At 40.9% G+C, this 23,960-nt stretch overlaps 2 protein-coding genes across 5 annotated transcripts in view; both read right to left on the bottom strand.

Moving 5' to 3' along the window:
- ddr2a (discoidin domain receptor tyrosine kinase 2a) overlaps positions 1 to 5,451 on the bottom strand; it is a 31,341-nt gene extending 25,890 nt beyond the window's left edge. For both annotated transcript variants that reach the window (XM_020612315.1, XM_020612318.1), the window contains exon 1: positions 5,294 to 5,451. The gene's annotated coding sequence lies outside the window, so the exon portion shown is untranslated. The remainder of the gene's footprint in view (positions 1 to 5,293) is intronic.
- Positions 5,452 to 6,767: 1,316 nt separating this feature from the next.
- The window catches only part of uap1 (UDP-N-acetylglucosamine pyrophosphorylase 1), a 19,596-nt gene continuing 2,403 nt past the window's right edge, over positions 6,768 to 23,960 (bottom strand). Inside the window, exons 1-9 of one of the 3 annotated variants that reach the window (XM_020612312.1) lie at positions 21,665 to 21,947; positions 20,442 to 20,646; positions 19,285 to 19,460; positions 19,004 to 19,176; positions 16,289 to 16,482; positions 16,007 to 16,147; positions 9,401 to 9,589; positions 8,059 to 8,125; positions 6,768 to 7,935 (exon numbers count right to left, since the gene is read on the bottom strand). In XM_020612312.1, the coding sequence (XP_020467968.1) occupies positions 7,843 to 7,935; positions 8,059 to 8,125; positions 9,401 to 9,589; positions 16,007 to 16,147; positions 16,289 to 16,482; positions 19,004 to 19,176; positions 19,285 to 19,460; positions 20,442 to 20,646; positions 21,665 to 21,947 (1,521 nt within the window). In that variant the 3' untranslated portion in view covers positions 6,768 to 7,842. Of the gene's footprint in view, positions 7,936 to 8,058; positions 8,126 to 8,152; positions 9,147 to 9,400; positions 9,590 to 16,006; positions 16,148 to 16,288; positions 16,483 to 19,003; positions 19,177 to 19,284; positions 19,461 to 20,441; positions 20,647 to 21,664; positions 21,980 to 23,960 lie in introns of those variants that run through there. The other 2 variants (XM_020612311.1, XM_020612313.1) reach the window with 2 other exon arrangements.

The raw sequence follows: 23,960 nt of genomic DNA, 5'->3' as shown, positions 1-23,960 counted from the left end.
TATAGATATAGGGTTTGTATGTGTTTAAGAGCAATGTTGGTGCCTTTTTGCTATACATTGAGCCAGTATGCCACGCACCATAACCATCCACATAGGCTTTCTATTATGGCCTCTTGTTTCTCCCTTAAGGCTACTTCATTTTTATAGGAATGTGTGAAATCTGAATCACATTTCCCAGTCAGACCCAGGTGGAGCCAAGTAAACACATAACAGTAAAATCTGAGAATGACGTACACACACACACAAACACACACCATATGTAATTGCATTTTCTTGACTGGAAGAGAAAACAATCCTCTGTGATCTAGGTAAGATGTGAAACTGGGGGAGTGTGGGATGTGTTTCAGTCTACACATTTAATCATAGGATATCTAACACCGCATATGCACATGTAACAATATAAAAGTGAGCATTGCTTTATGATTCATCAGTCTTACAATAATATAACACCAAAAACTAAAATGCTAATATGCTTTACAAGTTGGGATGCATAACAATAATGTCATCACTTTACATTACCAAGTCTTATCTGTATCCTCTTTTGAATGATTTGTTGCTGTTTAGAAATTTCTCATTTCTAAAGAAATCAGACGTCAAACTCTATTCCAGCACCACTGCATGAGCTGCTCTGGATTCTCTTTATGTACGCTGACATGAGGGCCACGCTCTCTGTAGTGACTTTCTCCTACCCATATACTATGTATTTAAGCTCAGTAAAGTTAAAGCTCAGTCTGTGTTTTACATTGCAGCTGTTAGCGTAGGCTCAAGCCGCAGCACACCTGCTGTCACACCTAACTGATGGTGCCATTAGGGACCTTTGGTAGCGTGAGGATATGAACTTTTTAAGACAGTGCACAGGTGCCCGTATAGGCTACCAACTGGTGTTTAGAGGTCACAAGAGGTCACTGTTCACTGTAAATATCTTGCTATGACAGAGACTGTGTTTATTATATAAGGAGAGCACCTGAAAACCTTTGACTGGAAACCCATCTCGAATGACTATCCAGGCCCTGAACTTTACAGCTACACTATCAGTGTGGAAAAACAACAGCCCATGCCAGATATTTCTCTTAAGTATGAATAAATGAAAGAAAGAATAAAAGCTCCCTTACAAATAAATATTCTGCCTTCCAATTCTTACTTGAGTGAAACACACAACTCTGCTCTATAACCATACAACATTAGTTGAAACAACAAAGCAGGCAGAAGTAGTTCTCTGTGCTACGTCAGCAGGGACAACTCACTGCTCAGACTGTCATTTGTAGACACTGGCAGCCTGCAGCATGTCATGAGGTTCGTTTGATGTATTACCTCAGATCTTCCCTGACAGCCTGCAATTAAGACAGATGGGAACCGAGAGACGGCGAGGTGGAGGGCCCAATAATGAGCATCAGACAAACAGACAGAGGCACCACATGTAAACAGCAGAGAGAGGATGAAAAATTATGGAAGAAAGACTCAGGCCACATGTGCAAACACAGAGGATGTGGCCACTGAATATTATGTGTTATAGTACAACCCCAAATCAGAAAATGTTGGGGTGGTATGTAAAATCCAAAAATAAAATTAAAAATAGTGATGTGTAAATTATCTGTGTATTATATTGAAATAAGAGTTTATTTTGAACAAAAAATAAAATTGATGAGGTATCACTTCAAGTAAGGTGCTTCTTCTGTGTTGTTTTCACTGTGATACGGGACAAAGATGATTTATCAATATTTTAAGTTTTAATGTTTGTTTTTACATACATATGACTTTACATACAGTCCCAACTTTTTCTGACATTGGGTTGTACATTTATCTTTGCTCCTCACAATTATTTCATTTTTGGTGACCTGCTTCCATCATTGACCATCCGCCTGCTCGAGCATCTTCCTCTGTAGTCTGGATCAAAGAAGCAACCTTATATTCACTTTATTAATGACGCCACAATGGGAAATACCACAGAAGCAATCCAATTTATGTCATAAATTTCCTGTATCTAGAGTTAAATCACAGCTGAGTCTGGAAATGGACAAACAAGTGGTTTAAACTCAAAAATAAGAGGAATAAATAGAGAACGTCTTTAGGCAACATGTAACCTAATCCCCCTCAAAGGGTAGATGACAAGGTGGATGTTGGTTTGGGCAGGGTCGAAGTTCAAGCATGTATAAAGTCAACAGCACAGTATTTTACGGGTGATGTTCCCTGAAACGGTGCTATTTATACCAAATTACAGCAGGCACCTCAGCGCAAGGGAGCACACAGCTGGTTTTCTCTTGCCAGAAGCACTGATTTGAAAGGACTTCCAATCAAACAACGTCAGCGTTGAGTTATGACTATAAGCACAGGGTGCCTCCAGTGCAGTGTTTTGAATGAGTGGTTGAAATTGCAGCCTTTACTGTGGTGTGTGATTAAGGTCTGTATATGAGGATGTCAGCCCCCGAACACTTGAGGGAAGGGCTGCTAACTGACGTTAGTAACGTGCAGTGATAACATGTTCATGTGGCTCCTTCTCTACTCTCACTCATTCTATCTTTTCCTGTGTGTGTGTTTTAGCCTCTGTGTGTTTATATGTATCAAATTACAGCCAGATGATGGAGTTATAGTGTGGGATCAAATCCCCCCTGAATGTTTTCTTCCTTTCTGTTTCCCATCTGTCTGAACAAATAAAAAATATTGACTATGAGTACATTATCCTCTCCCCTCTGCCATCCACCGCAGGTATTCATATATTTTCCTGTCATGAACAATCATTTCTCACTTCTGCTTTGAGAAAGAACTTATTTACCCTGAAAAAGAGGGTTCCCTATCCAGCCTAGTAAGAACACAACAAAGAGGACTTAAAAGAAAAACCCCACACCCTGATATGCTTATAGAGTCAAACACTGTCAATCTGTGGTGATCAGTGCATTTCTGGACTTAATTTGTGGTCAGGTTTTGTAATGTTACTGTTTGTTTTCCACAGCTTCCTTTGTCTACTTGTACTTCCATTACTTCTTTTGTTCCCCAGTTGGCACTGCACAGAGAAAGTGGCTGAAATTTGATAGAGATAGGAGAATGGATTGTAGAATAAGAGCAGCAAGGTATTTTAAGTAAGAAAAAACATATTACATTCCTGAGTCTAATTATAAGATGCCATTCTGCTTTACCAGCACTGCAACCTTGTTCTTCACTCATGGGTTTCTTTCTAAATGCTGATAATGGACATGAATATTGAACATCAGTGCAACCCAAAACAAATTACATGACCCCCTGATGTTTGATAGCGATGTTTTAGATAGCCAAAATATTTCACATGTTGTAGATGAAGAAAATACAGATATGTATATGTAACACTGTGATCTAGAAAGCAGCAAAAAAGCACATAAAAACTGAAATCGTCTCAATAGTGCATAGAACATCTAAAGGTTTTAACAGTGTTTAAGCCTTTTAAGGTAGAACTTCCCTTTAAATGACAGTGCTAAAAGACTGATGTGCATTTCCTTGTATTCTGGACATTTGAAACTATAGTTCTCTTAATCTTAGCACAAAAGGAAACAGTAAACACTTCTGAACCACCCATAACTAGCTGCTTTACACCCTGCCTGCTGGCTTTCAACAAATGATTATGTTCATCATCAATTAATATAGGTATTGCATTATCTTTGGTATTATTAATCAAATGTTTTATCTAAGGGATATAATACATTTTGAATTCTATATGCAATTACAAGTTATCAGAGTCAAACTATCCAGCATTTGGTTAAGCTAGTGTAAAACATCAAATATTTAAGATGTTTTTATCCTATATGTGTTATAATTCTGTTCCATCTGGTTCCTGTCTCATACTTTTTTTTTATACTACTTCCTGTCACCAGCTCACTCTGACCCCTGGGAACTTTTTCTCATCACTGGCTTCACCTGCTTCTCATTAATCACACCTGGTTACAATAGCATATAGGCAGCTTCTCACCTTGTGAGAAGCTGCTAGATCGTTCTAATCCATGTCAGGTTTTCCAGCGGTTTTTCTTGTGCCTGTTTTGACCCCGGCTTGCCATTGACCACCGGGTACTGCCTTGCCCTTCTGATTCGGACTGTGTTCTGTGAATTCAACTGTCGGACTTCCCTCTCTGACCTCTCGCTTTGGATCCCTCGGCTGTGTAAGTTTGCTGGCTCTGACCCTGGACTGTATTAACGACCTGAGAGTGTTACGTGCTGAATCAGTATCTGGCTTTGTCATTGTTTGTGTCTGACCAGTGTGCTTATTAAAGAGACTGTGTTTTACTGATCCTTGTCTGGCTCTATAATTGAGTTCACCCTGTGACATCATTGGCTTTATGCGCTGACCCTGACAATATGCTACACACTTAACCTGAAACTTGTCACTGATTGCTGATGAACACTAGTTCATCATGTCCTTAGTTTCACCTTGACCTCTCAAACAACCATGTTATCAGTGTCACCTTCCACCATTGACTGTTCGGGTCATCCAATGCTGCTTCAAATGTCACAAACTTAACTGTTCAGATACCACTTCTATGTCAATTTAGGTTCACTTCAGTGAGACTGAAAAGAGGCCTCTGTGTGGACATCCATCACCCACAGACTACAGGGAGATGCCTACATACAGCTATGTAACACTTAAGAACATGCACACCACCTGACACAAAAGCAGGACATGTACTTGGGGTGGGGTGGGGGATCGTTTTCAAAGCTGTAATTTAAATGTTCAACATTTAATCAGCTGAGTACGGTAAGCTTTTATAGAAGCCAAGCAATCATGAGTCAGTAATGTAACTTTTCCAAAACACTTCTGCCACAAAAGCGAAAAAGTGAGCTTAATGCAAGGATGTGAGTCCCTTAAGTGTTTTGTTACTTGTGGGGAAATAAAGTTGGTGCCTTTCTGCTGTCATTTGTATGCTGCAGGAAACACTCTAGACAGAATAAATTACATTATGTGAATATCAAGTATTGTTTCAAAATTAGAGATGTGCTTCCTCCTGAGTTGACATTTACAAAGAGAGGCTTCCATTTATAGCCTGTTCATTCTTCAAGTAAAAAGGTTTTAAATCAGGCTTAATCACATTTTAAACAAAACATGTTGAACGGGATCTACAGCAGAGGAGTTTGAATGTGGCACTGCATCGCTCTGCTCTGCTGTTCACTCTTTAAATTTGCAATGCAAACAGAAGCCATTTCACACAAAAGGTAGGATTTCAAACATGCAAGGAGAACTTGAACTGTTCAAGGAAACCAGTTTGTGCTCAGGCTATGAAAAAGATGAAAGTGCATAATGTTAAAGGTGAAAGTGTAAAAGAAAAAGATGACTTACTTTGAAGATGTTTAATCCTTTCAGACCATTTGTTCAGAGATTTAAAATTATTCCCATGAGTTGAGTGGCTGTTACAACCCAAACCCTTCTTTCACACTCACTCGCCTGTTCACTCTCGGTGGCTTTCGTGCAGACTCACTGGGCTGCTGTAAGACACATAGGAAAAGAGAGAGAGGCAAAAAACAAACCCTTCACATTCTGTGGATTCTTGGGAGCATGCCAAAGTCCCAGAATTCCACATACCACACATAAGGTTTCAATTAAGACCAAATCCAACACTCAGAATGCCTTCCTCCTGAAAAGAGCCTTTGTTTTGACAGCTAAAGGCTGAAACGACTAGAGTTTAAGGTTTTGCTGCTATTCTCTGAAGTCATTTTAAAACAAATTTATAGGACAAAATCATGGTGGTGCTGTATTAGCCTACAAATTTTCTAATTGTGCAATTATAAAAGCCTCTAACTAGGCTACATGACTAGCATTAAACTATCCTAAAGACCTTTGAGTGTGATCATATAAAGTAAAATACTGATCTTTGACTCTGCTACACACAAGCTGCTTTTGTATTCAATTCAGTAGCACTAACACAGCAGTTTGTCACAGGCTTAATAGTCAAACCAGATCCGTGAAGTGTGTCAGCAAGAGGTCATCTTCTAATGTGTGTGTTTTGCTGATGATGTGGCCTGAACCCTGCATGAAAACAGTCACTTGGTTTTCTGATTCTCTAATTAACAAAGTTACCCACTGTATTTACTGATGAGGAAGCTATGCTATCCAGCAGCAAAGTTGACTCCAACTGCTGGAAGACTTTTAATAGAATTTAAGAATTTTAGAAATTTTATAGTCTCCTTGTGTGAAGTTGTTTTTTTCAGTTGCGTTTAACAATGCTAGTGCTCTAGGGGTACAGAGGTATATTGTTGTGGTCCAGACTGAAATATCTTAATTATTGGCCAGATTACTGTGAATTTTGAACAGATGTTCATGGTTCCCAGAGAATAAATCAAAATGACTTTGGTGATTGCCTGACTTTTCTAGCACCTGAAGATGACCTTTGTGGTTTTTACTAAAATACCCCGACAGCTCTTGGATAGACTGCCTTGAAATTTGGTAGAGTATCATGTAGGATGAATTGCGATAACTTTACTGACTCCTTAATTTTAACTTTTTTAAACTGTTGAAATTTACCCAACTGACCAAATACGTGCAAAGGTTGTGCTTTGTGTGTTAGCATTTTAACGTTCTAAGAAATTAAACAAACATCAGGCATTAGCCCAGAACACAACTGTATAGCGTCACAGAGCTCTTGTAGCATGGCAGTACACTCTTGTATTGTTAAACACAAGAGGAACTTCACTTTTAAATTTCAGAAAAGTAATGATATGAAATTTGTATACATATATCTGTAAATATCACTGTCAAACTATGTGTTTTTCTGGTAAAATAACAATCACTCGGTCTTTTGCAGCAGAATGTATTTATGGCTCTACAGTAACAAAGGAAAACCAGTCAGAAAGGAGCCACATAGAATATTTTCTGAACAGCTGCAGCAGTGTTGCATGCTCTGGCCCATCTTAAACAAATACCATGTGCTGGAAACTCTGATTCATGACAGCAGGGGCTATAATGCAAAAAACACTACCAGCAGACAGAGACAAGTGAAACTCATACATACACATAGGTTACACTCATTTTAAAGAAAACATACCAACACATTGTTATGCACACAGACACACACGTTTATTTTCATTCCTTGTGGGAACTTTGCATTAATTTCCTGGAGATGTACCCTGACCTTAATCATAACCACCATAACTGCCTAACATCTAACCCTTACACCAAGTCATCAGTCCCCACAATTTGAGTATGTAAACAGATTTCCCCACCGTAGTAAGTAATACCAGGTGCACAGACAATGATAATTCAGGATATTTTCCAAGTAGGAAATTCTTTAATAAAGATGACAGAAGTCACAGCTTGTCCAAAAGCTTAATAATAACTGATCTTCAATGATTACAAACAGAAAGTAAGCAGATATTATAAATACCCCCCCACAGCCCATACCATGGACCTTGATGACATGCTAGTAGGAAACATCTTTCTGCTCATTTCGTTTCAGTCCAATGTTGTATAAAAATCACCAGGTAAAATGAGTAGATGGCTATACCCACCTAGAGAGTATCTATCATTACATATAAAAATAAGTTTCATAAGCAAAATAAATAAATGCACTTGAGTAATGCTTCATATAGTTTAGTGCAACAGGGATGCCATCCTTCATATCATGCTGTGTCCTCAAAACAAATATGAATAATCTGTGACATCAATGTACAAAGCAAAGAAAATTTGGCATTGAAAAGTAAACTGTACACTTCAACTTGTGCATTCAATCATTCATTCCTTCATTGTGGATGGGGCAGCTTCTTTCCTGGACACATGCATGTGGCATTTGCTATTGCACAGTGATGACATCACAGTTTCTCCCTGAAAATGGTTAGAGACAGAAAGGGAGCTGGTCTTTGGGGCTGTCTCTCTCTCTCTCTCTCCTCCGTTGACTAAACTCCATTCTTCACCAGCTCATGGACTCCATGCTCGTCGATCATCAGGGTTGGTTGAAACTCTCGGCCCTTCACCAATTCTTCAAGACCCTTAAAGATGTACAGACACCACCAGAACAGTGTTATTGAGTGCACAGAATTATTTCAGGTCGACAGCAGGAAAAGAACATCATCTGGAGTTCCTATTTCATGTGTTAAGCCTTGCTTCCTTACCTCTCCCCCATAGGAAACCAGTGGGGAAATTTCACATTTGATTGGCAGATCTGTTCCATCCTTCAGGCTTTGTTGGAAAGGACATATTCAGAGAAGATCAGAAGGAAAAAAAACAGAGTAATTGTCCCTTGAAACAGACAGATGGATTGTAGCGGAGAAGCAGCTATGAATCCTTGTTCTTGTATTTGGCTTGTGATTAGAGTTGAAAGGCAGAGAATCAGAGCTTCATCATTCCCAAACATGACCAGTGATTAGTCCTCTGACCCATTACAGAAGAAGAAAACAGGCAAATGACAGGTAAAGTATAGGTATCTCCACCGAGTGCCTTTGAACACTGGAGGAACTTTGCACCTCATTACTATCACTCAGCTTGCTCTTCATTACAGACATTTTGCACATTAGGTGTTTCAAGTATTCTGTTGAATAGTTACCCACACAGCTGCATTATGAGAATGAAGGACAAGCTGAATAACTTAGGAAGAAGCACACCTTTCAAGAGCCTGAATAACATTTATAGGTGCCATGAATGTTACTGAAGCACATGCTGATTTACTTGAATCTTATTAATAAATAAGTCAGTATATTTGAACTCAAAGGCCAACTAGCAAGCAATAAACGGCTGCCCCTGTTCTAACTGTATTAAACACAAATCAATTATTGCAGTTGTTGCCGTTTGTTGGAAAGTGTGACTGGTGCCCATTACCCAGCATGCAACACAATGCATTAGTAGCAACCATCTAAGGAGAAAATGATCTGTCAGCATGTCGTTCTGACTATACTTCACCTGATCAGGAAGCTAAGAGTACTGCATTTTGAGTTGTCTCAAATGATTCTGTCATTTCCTTCATCACGACTGATGGCAAAGAGACAGAAAAATGGTGGCCAACTGCCTTCTGTCCACACACATTCTTCTTTTCAGTGGTAATGCAGGAAAGGAGACACCAAGAATCATAAGTAATGTTATATGGTGTTAACAAATCCTAGCAAGAGGGAAAGAAAGTCAGAACCCCATCACCATGCACTCTGTACTCCAGGGGGATAATTACTTTCTGTGGCCATCATCTGTGACACTGCCTGCTGCTCCGTCGCTGGACACATTGCACAGGACACACAGGAGCAAGTCCAAGCATGAGAGAAGGGGATGTGAGAGTGTGAGGCTAAAAGAATATATCTATAATACCAACAAACAAAAAAAAGCCAGTGCATACAGTTTGAACACATAGTGTGCAGAGTGTTGGGAAGGTGGGAACGACCGCGAGGACCTGTTTCTGTTTTCATGCAAAACCTAGAGTGCGTTTTTCTTGAAGTGAAGTGACATGACATGCATGATGCTGTGTGTCACCTGGGGATGGCAGGCACACGTCTGCCATTTTCATCAATGAAGTGACCCCCAGCGTTGAGCACCCAGCGATGGTGGAGCGACATGAGGGCGTGTCGAGCTGTGGTGGGTGTGTCCTTTCCATCCTGACTGTCTGCATTCTTCAACGGGGAGAACTCATCCTCCCTCAGTACCTCGTACACAACAAATGTTCTGTTGGGCACCAGAGAAACAATGGTATTGTGGTTTGTTTCTTAGGTTTGCTTTAGCACTGAAACAATTAGTCATCCACACAAAAATAATCAGAAAAAATGTTGATAATCAATTAGTTAGATATAATTTTTTTTTTTAAACCATGTACACCATCTCATTTTATCATGTTACAACACTTGCTAATTAGCACAAAACACAAGGTACAAGTCGGCAGGAATGTCATTCGTTTTGCAGGTATTGGGTCCTAAACCATAAACCAATCATAGCACTAGGGGAAGAGTCAGAGTATCAGTTACTACAGTTTATCCTGAGGGTACACAAATTCTCATGTGAGTGATAGAGGAAATGTCAAGGGTTCACCAAAATTATTAGGAATTAGCCTCTGGGGATCATGAATGGTAGAAAACTTCATGGCAATAGAAAATGTAGAGGCGGAGATATTTCCAACTGGATGCGGTTGACCCACCAACAGTCAGACCAACACTGTCACTCAAGTCATGCCAGTAGCATGGCTAAAAGGTTTAATTATCACCAGGGCACTTGCCCCTCCCTCACTACTGCCACTAAGGTGCCAGTGAGCAAGGCATCTAGTCCCCAGCTGCTCCACTGGATCAGGTGCCAGCAGATCAGACTGTGGTTGTGCTGCGCAGTGTTCAGGTGTGTGTACCTGCGACAGGTGGAACAAAATGTTCCTGAAATAGGAACATTGTCCTTGTTTAAACTATCTTGTTTAAATAAATAAATTTATAATTGGTTAAAGCTGGCACCAAAAAAAAGCATATTTCACAGATTATGATTAAAAAAAAAGTTCAGTCAACACTCTGTCCTAAAGCAAACTTGCAAGAAATCAAATTCAGATCATACATCCTAGTCATTTCAGGGTGTTAACGATGCTCCCTTTTGGGCCAGTGTATATCAAATGATCCTGCAATACAATCAAGACGTGTCATTTATTGGTTCATGGATTGTTTGGGATTTGATTCACCATGCACATTCCTGTTTGACTACACTACATGGTTGTATGGTTTCAAGCTGACATAATAAAATATAAAACAAACATGGACTCATGTTGAAGACCATGTTTCTTATTTGGCACATCTGATTGTAGTAGGCTACAGATATAGATACTTTGCCTGACATTTTAGCTATGAATCATATTCTATCCTAAAATAAGTCTAAATAGCCCATAGCTTAAAAGATGTTGAATAGTGGGTGTTCAGTAGGCTAGATGGCAAATGTGATCTCATTTCAAATGTTTAATTGATGAGTTAAAGACCACTCAGCTCTGTTGGGAATCGAACCCACGCTACATTGTTGCAAGACTGTGGTTTTCATGATCACCACAAGTTGCAATCACATTACTTTCACCTATTTGAGTAACGTTAGCTACTACACTCCATGATCCTTCATCAACCCCCACCAATGTGCCTGTTACAGCGCTTACATCCACTGTGTTCCTTTGCTCCGAGTGTCATGGTTTAGTAGTGCTATAGAATCTTTAGTACTGAATGCAACACTGTCAGTCTCTATCTGCTTCAAAGGCTCAGCTCAGCTCTACCACAGAGCCAAGACAACCAAACCAGTGACAGGGTTTCCACTCCGACTGAAGCAGTAAAGTGGTTCAAACGTCACTAGTCATGTGACCAAACCATGCCTTGGCACAGTGGTTCCATACAGCTGCTTCATGAGCTACCGCGCATGTATCAGAGCCTCAGGTGTCACAGGACCATCACTACTAGCCGCATCGGGGGCGAGGCTCACCAATTTGGAAGCTCTGGTCACTTTCTATATGCATATCTGTACTGTAAAGATTCAAAAGCTGAACTGTAAGTGGCTGAGAGTGAAGTTCATTCATTCCATTAGCGCCAATAACTGAATGGGGGCCTGGGGTAGCAGTGGAGCTAACTGAGAGGGGGCAGGAGACCTTGTGAAAGCCCAGGGATTAGACACAAGAGATCACCTTTATGAAGCAAGTGGAAAAGGACGAGTTGACAGCATCACTGTGTAAAGGACAAGAACTACATGCATAGGCTACTGGTGGTGCTGTTTGATGAGAGAAGCAAGAATGGAGGAAAATCGCTGTGAAGGGACTTGTGCATGATTCTCATTTCTATGTTAATGCGAGGCCGGATGTAAAGTGCTGGGGCGCATCATTGAGGCGACACAACACTGACCCAACAAACACTGACGGGGCCATGGCACTTTAACTAGGGCTGTTTTTCTTCCCCTCAGCAACACAGGATTGTATGGAAATGGGAATAGTTGACGATTATGTTTGCCTGCCTGCTTTGCATCAGAACTATGCTCCACAGTATCTTGTAGAAAGCATAAAACTGGCAGTAAGATAAAATTCTCCCCCTATATGACCAGAAAGTTAAAGCATGTTGAACTTGTTGACATTTGATTATCATATTTAATTAGTTTTATGATCAGGGCCACAGTGAGGTGCTGGTAATTTAAGTTGCATTACATTGGCCCTGTCTGTCTGTTCTTGTCTAGCTGCCCATAATCCATACACAAGCCTAGTTTTAATTAACTTAGACATATCAGATTCCCAATTAAATTGTACTTTATCGACAAATTGACCCTTTGTTTCACAGGAGGTGATGATGACGATGAATCGGGTGTGGACACGGAGGACGAGCTGCAGAGGTAAACAAAACAATGTCAGTGATCTGATTATAATATCAACGTGGACAAGATGGTCGTTGAGTCCATCTTTGCTCTGTTGTTGCTCCTGTACAAAAAATTGATGTAAATTTCATAATTCCACTTTGATTGTAGTCGACCTTTCATTAATAATCACATAATAGCACTAAATTTGTTAGGCTGTAGTTTTCCTTCGTAAGACAGTCGCTGAGAATGACCACTTTGAAGATGATCACTGAAATGCAGAGGTTAGTTAGACACAGGAGTGTATTTATATTGAAATATTGGACAAAGAAACAGTCATTTTTTTACTTAAATACCGTATATGGCAAAGTAGGGAGGTTAGAAAATCGGGGACAGGGATGTTTCTTCTTTTGAGTGATGAGCGTGGAAACACACACTAGCAAAAAAAGACGTAATGACTTCTTTCTTTGTCTTCGTAAAAAGAGTGGAAAAGGAGAGCAGACAGAAGAAAGCAGCAGCAGAAGTGAAGGCGGACGATCCATATGGGGGGTCGACAGATGAAAACACAGATGCTGAGGCTGAAGAGGACCATCCCATCCCTGAGCTACCAGGTATGTCTCTCTGTTCATTTAACCAGGTCCCCCCTGTCTCTGTCACAGGAACAGACGTCCTCCCAGTCTCGTCAGACATTGTAATGGATGGCCTTCTGTCGGAGGTCACTAAGATTAATGTTGAGTAAACGATGTCGGACTCCGTAGTTTTCTCTGGGCCCCTGCCCAATCTGACCAATGATGACATGTTTAGCCGCATGTAGTCATTCAACCGCTGGCTGTCTAGGTGGTACAGCTTGCAGCTCCGCTCCCTAAAGCAGGCATCACGAAAAATGGAAAGGAGGTGGCGCTCCACTAAGTCAGAAGAGTTTTTCATAGCCTGGAAAGATAGTTTAATAACATATAAGAAAGCCCTTCATAGTGCCAGAACCGCATTTTATTCATCACTGATTGAGGAAAATAAGAACAACCCCAGGTTTCTTTTCAGCACTGTAGCCAGGCTGACAAAGAGCCACAGTGCTGTTGAGCTTAACATTCCCTTAGATCTCAGCAGCAATGACTTCATGAGCTTCTTTACAAATAAAATCACAACTATTAGAGAAAAAATTGGTCGGACCACTCCCACAGCTCTCGCAGATGTGCCATCTACTACAATGGCTTTAGAAACATCTGTAAGACCTCATTTATACTTGGACTACTTCTCCCCTATAGATCTCTCTGAGTTGACCTCAACAATTGCTTCATCTAAATCATCAACATGTCTCCTGGACCCCATCCCGACCAGGCTGCTCAAAGACGTCTTTCCCCTAATCAACACATCCATACTAGATCTGATTAACCTCTCTCTATTAACAGGTTATGTTCCACAGGCTTTTAAACTTGCAGTAATTAAACCTCTACTCAAAAAGCCTACTCTTGACCCAGGTGTCCTAGCTAATTATAGACCACTATCCAATCTCCCATTTATTTCCAAAATCCTTGAAAAAGCTGTTGCAAAGCAGTTATGTGACCACTTGCACAAGAATGATTTGTTTGCGGATTTTCAGTCAGGATTTAGAGTCCATCATAGTACAGAAACCGCATTGGTGAAAGTCACCAATGATCTTCTCCTAGCCTTGGACAAAGGACTTGTCTCCATACTTGTCCTCTTAGATCTCAGTGCTGCTTTTGACACCATTGATCACAGCATCTTACTGCAGAGACTTGAACATGTTATTGGGATTAAAAGAACTGCGCTACGTTGGTTCAAATCTTATTTATCAGAAAGATTTCAATTTGTTCATGTTAATGACGAATGTTCCACACAAATTGAAGTTAGTCACGGCGTTCCACAGGGCTCTGTTTTAGGTCCAATTCTCTTCACTTTATACATGCTCCCTTTAGGCAATATTATCAGGAAGCACAACATAAATTTCCATTGCTATGCAGATGATACTCAGTTATATTTATCTATGAAGCCAAATGAATCAGGTCAGCTGGTCAAACTTCAAGCATGTCTTACAGACATAAAGGCCTGGATGACCTGCAACTTCTTACTTCTAAACTCTGACAGAACTGACGTTATTGTGCTTGGGCCTGAAAACCTTAGAAATCTGCTGTCTAATCATATAGTTACTTTAGATGACATAGCTCTTGCCTCCAGTACTACTGTGAGGAACCTTGGAGTCATCTTTGATCAGAATATGTCCTTTAAATCACACATAAACCAAGTCTCTAGAACTGCCTTCTTTCACCTGCGCAATATTGCAAAAATCAGGAGCATCCTGTCACAAAGTGATGCTGAAAAACTGGTCCATGCATTTGTTACTTCCAGGCTGGACTACTGTAACTCTTTACTATCAGGGATGTCCCAATAATTCCAGTTAATCCAAAATGCTGCAGCCAGAGTACTGACAGGAACTAGCAAGAGAGATCATATCTTCCATATTAGTTTCTCTCCACTGAACCCCTGTAAAATTCAGAATAGAATTTAAAATCCTTCTCCTAACATACAAAGTTTAGCTATCAAGCTCCTCTCCTATGGAACCAACTCCCAGTCTCAGGTTGGGAGGCGGACACCCTCTCTACCTTTAAGATTAGACTTAAAACTTTCCTTTTTGATAAAGCTTATAGGTGGCTGGATCAGGTGACCCTGAGCCTTCCCTTAGATATGCTGCTATAGGCCTAGGCTGCTGGGGGCCCCATGATGCTCTGAGTTTCTCTCCTCTCATCTATATGCCACCATTACACATCACTAACGGTGTGTCTCCTCTTTCCCGTAGTGTGTCCTTTCTCACTCCCTGTACCTTTTTGCAGGTTGCCCTTGCTCTGGAGCTCTACGCTTCTGATGAGCAGTCACTGGCCACATCAACCTGACCAGTGTTTGTTTGTTGTTGTGTTGGTTGCTTTTCTTTTCTTTTCTCTCTCCTTTATCCACTCATCCCAACCAGTTGAGGCAGAAGGCCGCCCACCAAGAGCCGGGGTCTGTCGGAGGTTTCTTCCGTTAAAGGGAGTTTTTCCTCCCCACTGTCGCCAAGTGCTGCTCAAGGGGGATTTGTTGGGTTTTCCTCTATAATAATAGTAGGCACATGTGGCCGCACAACAGACTATGAGAGCCGAGACCAAACTGAATTGAGAAATAACAGAAAATAGTAGAACCTTTTAAAAATCCAGCCTGCAAAATGAGTCAGCCCATCTGCATTCTGCTAGAGCTGTCAGTCCAGACGCAACTGTGATCCATCTCCCTCGCAAAACCAAGCTCTATTTTTTTTAAATCCTTTCTACTTTGAAAAATAGTGTATAAACCTTGTAGGAAGCTGGACGTGTGCACAGTTTTTCCATCAGTTAATCATTACAGGAATCCTTTCATTAGATGTAAAGTCTATTAGTAGTGGCATGTCTCAGAGCTGATGTCATGTAACACTGGACGAGATGGAATAGCTGAATAGCTCATAAACCTTCATCCTCCTGCAGAGAGCTTGGCAGACCTGGGCTGCTGGAGCAGATCTCGGAGCAGTGGCATGACTGGGACTGGTTGATAGGGATTCGGAATGGAAAAAGGGGGGTTCATGCTTAGAAGAACAGATTGAGGACCAGTCAAAAGCTGGGCGCCTACAAGAATAACAAATGTGATCTGCTCTCATAAGGAGCATATGACTATATTCTTATTACTTTAAGGCCTTTTAACTTGAGGAATAACACCATCTGCGCACACTGTCGCATACACACACACACTCTCTGTGCCCTCCGTAGAATAACAAAGCCAGTAACTCACTTGGAAAACTGGAAGATGTCAAAAACAAACTTCTCCATTTTAATTCCATTTGGTTTGTCTGGTTTGATTAGCTGACCCCGATCATCCACATATGGGATCTTCTTCTGGGCAACATGGTGCTGCAGCTTTGGCTCGTACTTCCTGACAGAAAGAAACAAAGAGATTACTGCACATGCACTGTGTAATGATGCTGAGTTACTCTTCACACTAGAGGAAGCCACAACCACCAAAAACCTTTGTGACAGATATTGATGCAAAAGGACCAGTGAGCACTTGTCTTACTGTACTATGTCCTTGAGGAAGGAAAAGTTGAAGAAGTGATTGGCCACGTTTCCTGCATTGAACATCAATCGGCCATCAGTGCTGCGTTTTTCAGCTGTTGCCAGGGTGATTTCACTGTACTCCACCACCTGATAACGTCCATCCACCTTGCAGACCACCCCCACTGCCTCTGTTGGATTGGTTTTCTCCACCACCTGGAAAATTGATGTCACAAAAACTGTTAACTGAACTATTTACACAGCAAGTCCAGTTTCTAGAGTCAAAGTTAGAGTAAATTTTAAAAATGAAAGTTAAAAGAACCCCCTTTCCCATCTGTTCCTAATGACAGACTGTAATCCTGATGAGGGGGTTGGGGAGCAGGGCGGGATGAGAGGTAGGAGGGGGCGGTCAAGCCACATGTACTGTAGTGGAGCTTAATAATTTATGATGGGAGGGTAGGACTGCTCTGATCTGAGCCTTCCATCTTTGCTGCACCACACAACTTATAATATCAAACAGGAGCGGTGTCTGGATGATCTTCAGTTAAATACTGTATCTGTTCTATGTTAGCTGGAAAACACAGTATGGATGAAAGTTTATTTCAAAGTGGTACTGCTAAGAAATAAAGCACCATTACAATAAAAGAACTCAGAATAACTGGAACTGTGATTGTGTATTTTGATGAAGTTGCCATGGTATGTTCATTTATTTCAAAAATTACATAGGAGGGCCTAACTGACGCTGTAACGGTTAGTCAAAAGACCACCACAACATACTTGGACTTCTTAAGACTTATTTATTTAACCAGGAAAACCTCAGTAAGGTCACTGATTTAGTTATCAGTCAACAAAAGCATGTTTCTTGATAGTTACAGGGCTGACCCCTCTAGTTTGTTATTTCAATCTCCTTTTAGTGTGGACCTTGATATCAATTATATAAACATAGCCCCAACTCAAGGCTGACCATTACTCTACCAGGCAAACAACTGTTGGCTTCCAGCTTCCAGTGCAGTTTTTTCAACATCACATTAGGATGGGCCAGTTCTGCTTACATGAACATCCTCATCACTGCTAAATGCATGTGCATAGTCAAACACTCCTAGCTGAGTGTTTCAGATGACAGCAAAAGGTTTCATAATATTCCTTTTATGCCATGTACAGTATGGTGGTTGTACTGATGTACATTACTAGCCAAACAAAAATGAGTGAAAAGTTGAAAATGTATTTAAGACTTAGCTGTATTCATTTCTAGTTAACCTCTGTACCCTGAAAAGCTTTTATTCCTTCTGTTAGGTATTTTTAGTCAGATAGAAATTGGATAAATACTTTATGTATTAGAAATGTTTAGTGGAGATAGGATGTCTAGTTAGACTGTTAAATGCTTAGGCATGCTTATGAGTTTCTACAGGGTACATCTGGTCAAGGATAACTAGAGAGAAGAGTTGATGACTGTCAGCAGACAGGGTGTTTAATATTATTATTATGACGTGTATAACTGTAGCCTTAGCCATAATATGTTCTTATGTTTAAGTCACGACATGTACTAGAGGTCGTGTGAGAATGTTTTTAGCTACACACCACTTAATCAACAGACACACACACACACATTGATTTGCTTCATGTTTTGACTACTGCTATGACCAGCTGCAAAGCTGGCACCAGGGACACGTCACGGTTTGACGTTTCTGTGTAGTATGGGGCTAGCCCAACCGAGGGGATATAATGTATAGGCCTGGTGGGTTCAGGGTCTTTCATCTTACATCTGCCTGAGTGCAGTATGGAGGTGCAAGATACCCGAGCGTGTAATGTTAATTTTTACCTGCGTTCATGGAATAAATCAGCACTGTTTTGTAGTTACTTGGACTGCCTCGTCTCTCAGAGTTAGCAATGGTAAAAAGTACCGGGTACAACACTTCCCTAACTGAAGGTACACTTTGTCCAAAAAACAGTGTAGAAAAAATGGCATCTTCTCAAAACACTCACATTTTCTGAGATCACTGTGAAAAATGTGGAAAGATTCTGGGCCCAACCCTCAAATTTCCTAGAAAGCGGTAAGGAATTCATCAAGACCACCACAGGAGCAAACAGTGTCCTCTAGCTCCACCCAGTGGTAGGTTGTGGAAGGTTTAGCAGTTTGGAAACAAACTGCTGTAACAAACAAACTGACCACACCTGTTATACAAGTCAAACACCCACTCAAAAGATTTTACTCTACACCCGTCAGCCTTTAGGATCTCCTGGAATTTAACTGGCTGATCAGTCTGGACCACATTCAGCTACTGTGGCTCAACCACTCATGTACTCTGTTCACTTGTAAACTTCTTATACGCCTATTACACTTGAATATGGGTGGTTCTTGGCCTAATTTGAAAGGACACAATCATTGATGCATGTCTCTTTGCAACACACTTTCCCATTCATTTTAGTAGGAAAGTGTGTCCAAACTCAACTGGTAATCTATAATGAAAATATAACTCTGAATTTAACCGTTTAATAGGTCTAGTGCTATATCAACTGTCGTTCATTTTTCTTCAGCATCTGATATGAAAGACAATTTAGTTGTGTTCTACTTAATCCTAAAGACAAAAGTAAATGTAAAAGGTGACTTTTAAACAGCATCATGAATCACGTTTAAAAAGTATCACTATGAATTCATCTAAAGACATAACTGAAACCTTTAAAGAGTGCAGCAGATGTCCTGAACCAGGTGTAAAACAGACAGAGAAGTGTGACCAACCTTCGCTCCACAGTCTGCTCCCTTCTGCACACAGAAGCCAATAAAGGCGGGGTCTGCCACTTTGACCAGGATGTTATCAACACAATACACATGGATGAACTCGATTCCCTTCTGCTCCATGTCACCCATGATGCCCTGGTTGCCCAGAGCTCTGTAAAGACCCCCGTTCCCATCTGAAACACAAGCACATTTGTTTCAAATGCGATGCACAAACTATACTTGGCAAATAAGACACAACAACACTGTGAGTGGAGCCGTAAATCACAAACCCTCGGGCTTACCAGGAGCCATGGACAGCTTTCCTTTACTCTCCAGGATGATCTTGCCATTATAGTCCATGGCTGGTAGCATGCCCTGCTGAAAGAAGATGATGTTGTTCTTGTGCAAGCCAAAGTAGTTATGCCGCAAGAAGAAGTCTTCTGTGGACTCCATTGTCCTGCCACTGGTCATGATGTACCTGAAGGCAACATAGAAGGAATGTAGTACCAATTCATACATTATTTGTTTTCCTCTAGTTTCAATCATTTATACAAGTGTATGAAATATAGATGTGCGAAGAAGGGTTTATCATTAGGAAAACCCTTCTAAGTAAACAAAAATCCTTGTTTTTAATTTTTGAAGTGCTGCAGAAAACGTCTTCAGTGACTATTCACCGAAATGAGCTGATGTTAGCACAAGCCAAAGGCATACAACATAAAGTTCAAGGGTCAGGCTATAAAAAAGTAACAACTTACTTACAGAACCAGACCTGCTGAAGAGTATATCATTCTGGCATTCATTACATAATCTTCAGTGAATGTTAAACTGTAACTACAGTGAAGACTTTGTGCACTGCCTTCCTTCCTTTTAAAATGTCCCTAGTCCCAACACGACTGAGCTTCCTTTAATGCTCAGAGTGATGTGACCCAATGATACATTTATTACACAAACACAATTATGACAACTGGTTATACACCCTGTTTAGTAGGTACCTCAGGCCAAAACTAATGCAGTCTAATCCAACTGTCCTGTGATAAAACCTCTCTCCATGCAGGTGATGATGTTCAGTTTTTGCTGAAACTGTTTTAGAGAGGTGTTTATCCAAGAGGCCATTTAAGAAGATGTATTTTGTTCTGCTTTTGAACTGCATCACATTACAGGTGTTTGCCAGGTGTTTGTTATTTTATGCACGCCATTTACATCAGTGAGGCTAAATAAGAGAAACACATCTCTGTAATGCAGCACAGTTCAACAGCAGCACAAACTATAGCCTCCAAAATGATCATACAGTTGCGTCAATAAACCTGCCAACTGAATGCAGCTTTCTTTATAAATTAAGAGGCAGTATTTGGTAGCTTAGGTCTGCTTATTTTTCTCAAATAAAGCGACAGATTCAGCCTAAAGTCCATTAAGTCATCTCTTCCTAAATAACCTCTCTAAGAATAACATAATGTCTTACCAGGGAATACAGCACTTGACTTTGAACTTCTGCTCAGCCAGCCACTGTAGCTTCAAAATGCGCTCAGCCTGGATCTGAAAAAGGGTTTTGTGAGACGGCAGCCCCACATTGTACATGCCTTTGGGGTAAGAGACCCCCAATCTGGTTCCCTGGCCCCCAGCCAGCAGTAGGACTGCCACTTTACTCTGAGAGATGCATTGAAGACCTGAGGAACAGAGAAGGACAGTCTGAAATGATATACAGTTACAAAAATGTGTGTCCTTTTGGGTATTTAAGATAAACATTGAGGCCTAAACATAGACATAAACATAAACCCTGTATTATGGTACACAATCAAAACTTTTAGTATAGTATCTAATCTGTACTGAAGGTCAAGTGCATCCTTTTTGCCTTTGTAATAACATCTTAGATGAACAGTAACAATCCTAACCAAAATAATCCTGATAAAATGTAGTAACAAAATTTATGAAGCCATTGCCCTAGATTATAGGACTAGTCCTACCCGACTTTGCCAATGTGGCATATTAAAGTAGCCCTAAATGAATATTTAATAACCCTACTCAAGCCTCTGACTGCCGTTATTATGGATCGCTTGTTCAATGGTTTATAATAGCTTCAGTTTATTTTACACAACTGCTGCTACGTGACTTGATACAAAACACTTTTACGACTTGTAGGTTACAAAATACAACACACATACACAAAAACACACACCACACCCTGCAGATTTGGTCTCTACGGGACAGGCTGACCTCATGAATGAGGTTCTAGGAGTAACTCAGTTTACGTCAGGTCCTAATCAAAAGCAGATGTCCTGAGCTGTCCACCTCCACAGTCATCCTCCCCCAGAAACAAAAGCCTAACAGATTCACTAAATGGCCAAACCCCTACTACTGTGAGGGGAGATTGCGCAACGCATCATGAAGAATGAAAGCTGATTTACATATATTTCAAAACTCTGCAGGAGAATGAGACTGGGAACAGTTTGTGAGTTTAGACAACCACACTGAGGGTAAATGGAGAGTTTCTGATGCTGCTTCGAAGATGCACTCACATGTTCTCTAAGTGTATTTCTATATTAAATCAAATAAACTCAAATACTGACAAAACAATTCTTCTTATTTCTTTATAACATAAAGCACTCTGTCCAAATAAAGGTCCAGGCAGTAACTGTCTGCATGAAGATATTTTTGGGGGACAGCAACAGTTTTAATGGAGCTCACCTCTTAGCTCCCAGTCTTTGAGATTTTCCCTGTCCCTCGTCACACTACCCAGCACCTCACGCGGTACAGGCTCCATGCGGGCATCCATCTTCTCGTGTTTGCTGCTGCTGGATGTCTCCATGGCATTTCTGAAGAATCCGTTGATCTCCTGAAAGTCCATCCCCTGCAGCTCATTGATCAAGTCAGCCTGCCCCTCAGGGCTCAGCTCAGCCCAGAACTGCAGGAGGTGAGACTGGCCAGCTTCAGCCAACCGCTGAGTGAGTCCACTGGCATTCAGGTCCATGATCAGCAGTGCTTTTGATTAACTATGCCACACTAAAATACAGATGAAAACATGAGATGAGTGGTAAGCAGGGTCACAGCTACAGTGCCTTGTGAAAGTATTCGGCCCCCTTGAACTTTGCAACCTTTTGCCACATTTCAGGCTTCAAACATAAAGATATAAAACTGTAATTTTTTGTGAAGAATCAACAACAAGTGGGACACAATCATGAAGTGGAACGAAATTTATTGGATATTTCAAACGTTTTTAACAAATAAAAAACTGAAAAATTGGCCGTGCAAAATTATTCAGCCCCCTTAAGTTAATACTTTGTAGCGCCACCTTTTGCTGCGATTACAGCTGTAAGTCACTTGGGGTATGTCTCTATCAGTTTTGCACATCAAGAGACTGAAATTTTTGCCCATTCCGCCTTGCAAAACAGCTCGAGCTCAGTGAGGTTGGATAGAGAGCGTTTGTGAACAGCAGTTTTCAGTTCTTCCCACAGATTCTCGATTGGATTCAGGTCTGGACTTTGACTTGGCCATTCTAACACCTGGATATGTTTATTTGTGAACCATTCCAATGTAGATTTTGCTTTATGTTTTGGATCATTGTCTTGTTGGAAGACAAATCTCCGTCCCAGTCTCAGGTCTTTTGCAGACACCATCAGGTTTCCTTCCAGAATGGTCCTGTATTTGGCTCCATCCATCTTCCCATCAATTTTAACCATCTTCCCTGTCCCTGCTGAAGAAAAGCAGGCCCAAACCAGGATGCTGCCACCACCATGTTTGACAGTGGGGATGGTGTGTTCAAGGTGATGAGCTGTGTTGCTTTTACGCCAAACATAACGTTTTGCATTGTTGCCAAAAAGTTCGATTTTGGTTTCATCTGACCAGAGCACCTTCTTCCACATGTTTGGTGCGTCTCCCAGGTGGCTTGTGGCAAACTTTAAACGACACTTTTTATGGATATCTTTAAGAAATGGCTTTCTTCTTGCCACTCTTCCATAAAGGCCAGATTTGTGCAGTATACGACTGATTGTTGTCCTATGGACAGAGTCTCCCACCTCAGCTGTAGATCTCTGCAGTTCATCCAGAGTGATCATGGGCCTCTTGGCTGCATCTCTGATCAGTCTTCTCCTTGTATGAGCTGAAAGTTTAGAGGGACGGCCAGGTCTTGGTAGATTTGCAGTGGTCTGATACTCCTTCCATTTCAATATTATCACTTGCACAGTGCTCCTTGGGATGTTTAAAGCTTGGGAAATCTTTTTGTATCCAAATCCGGCTTTAAACTTCTCCACAACAGTATCTCGGACCTGCCTGGTGTGTTCCTTGTTCTTCATGATGCTCTCTGCGCTTTAAACAGACCTCTGAGACTATCACAGTGCAGGTGCATTTATACGGAGACTTGATTACACACAGGTGGATTCTATTTATCATCATTAGTCATTTAGGTCAACATTGGATCATTCAGAGATCCTCACTGAACTTCTGGAGAGAGTTTGCTGCACTGAAAGTAAAGGGGCTGAATAATTTTGCACGCCCAATTTTTCAGTTTTTTATTTGTTAAAAAAGTTTGAAATATCCAATAAATTTCGTTCCACTTCATGATTGTGTCCCACTTGTTGTTGATTCTTCACAAAAAATTACACTTTTATATCTTTATGTTTGAAGCCTGAAATGTGGCAAAAGGTCGCAAAGTTCAAGGGGGCCGAATACTTTCGCAAGGCACTGTACAAACACACTAAGGCCATATCCTTGTTTAAATTTCTAGAAATTTGGGGAATTATAATGGCATGAAGATGAGTTTATATTCTACATGAATCTTCGTGGACAATGATGTTTGCGGATGACATTGTGATCTGTAGTAAGAGCAGAGAGCAGGTGGAGGAACACCTGGAAAGGTGGAGGTCTGCTCTGGAAAGAAGATGAATGAAAGTCAGTTGTGGTAAGACAGAATACGTGTATGAATGAGAGGGACAGGGAAGTGGAACAGTGAGGTTACAGGGGGCTGAGGTCAAGAAGGTGCAGGAGT

The sequence above is a fragment of the Monopterus albus genome, unplaced genomic scaffold (genome assembly GCF_001952655.1).
Source record: "Monopterus albus unplaced genomic scaffold, M_albus_1.0 scaffold122.1, whole genome shotgun sequence".
Classification (NCBI taxonomy): domain Eukaryota; kingdom Metazoa; phylum Chordata; class Actinopteri; order Synbranchiformes; family Synbranchidae; genus Monopterus; species Monopterus albus.
This window is presented reverse-complemented; position numbering and strand designations above follow the sequence as displayed.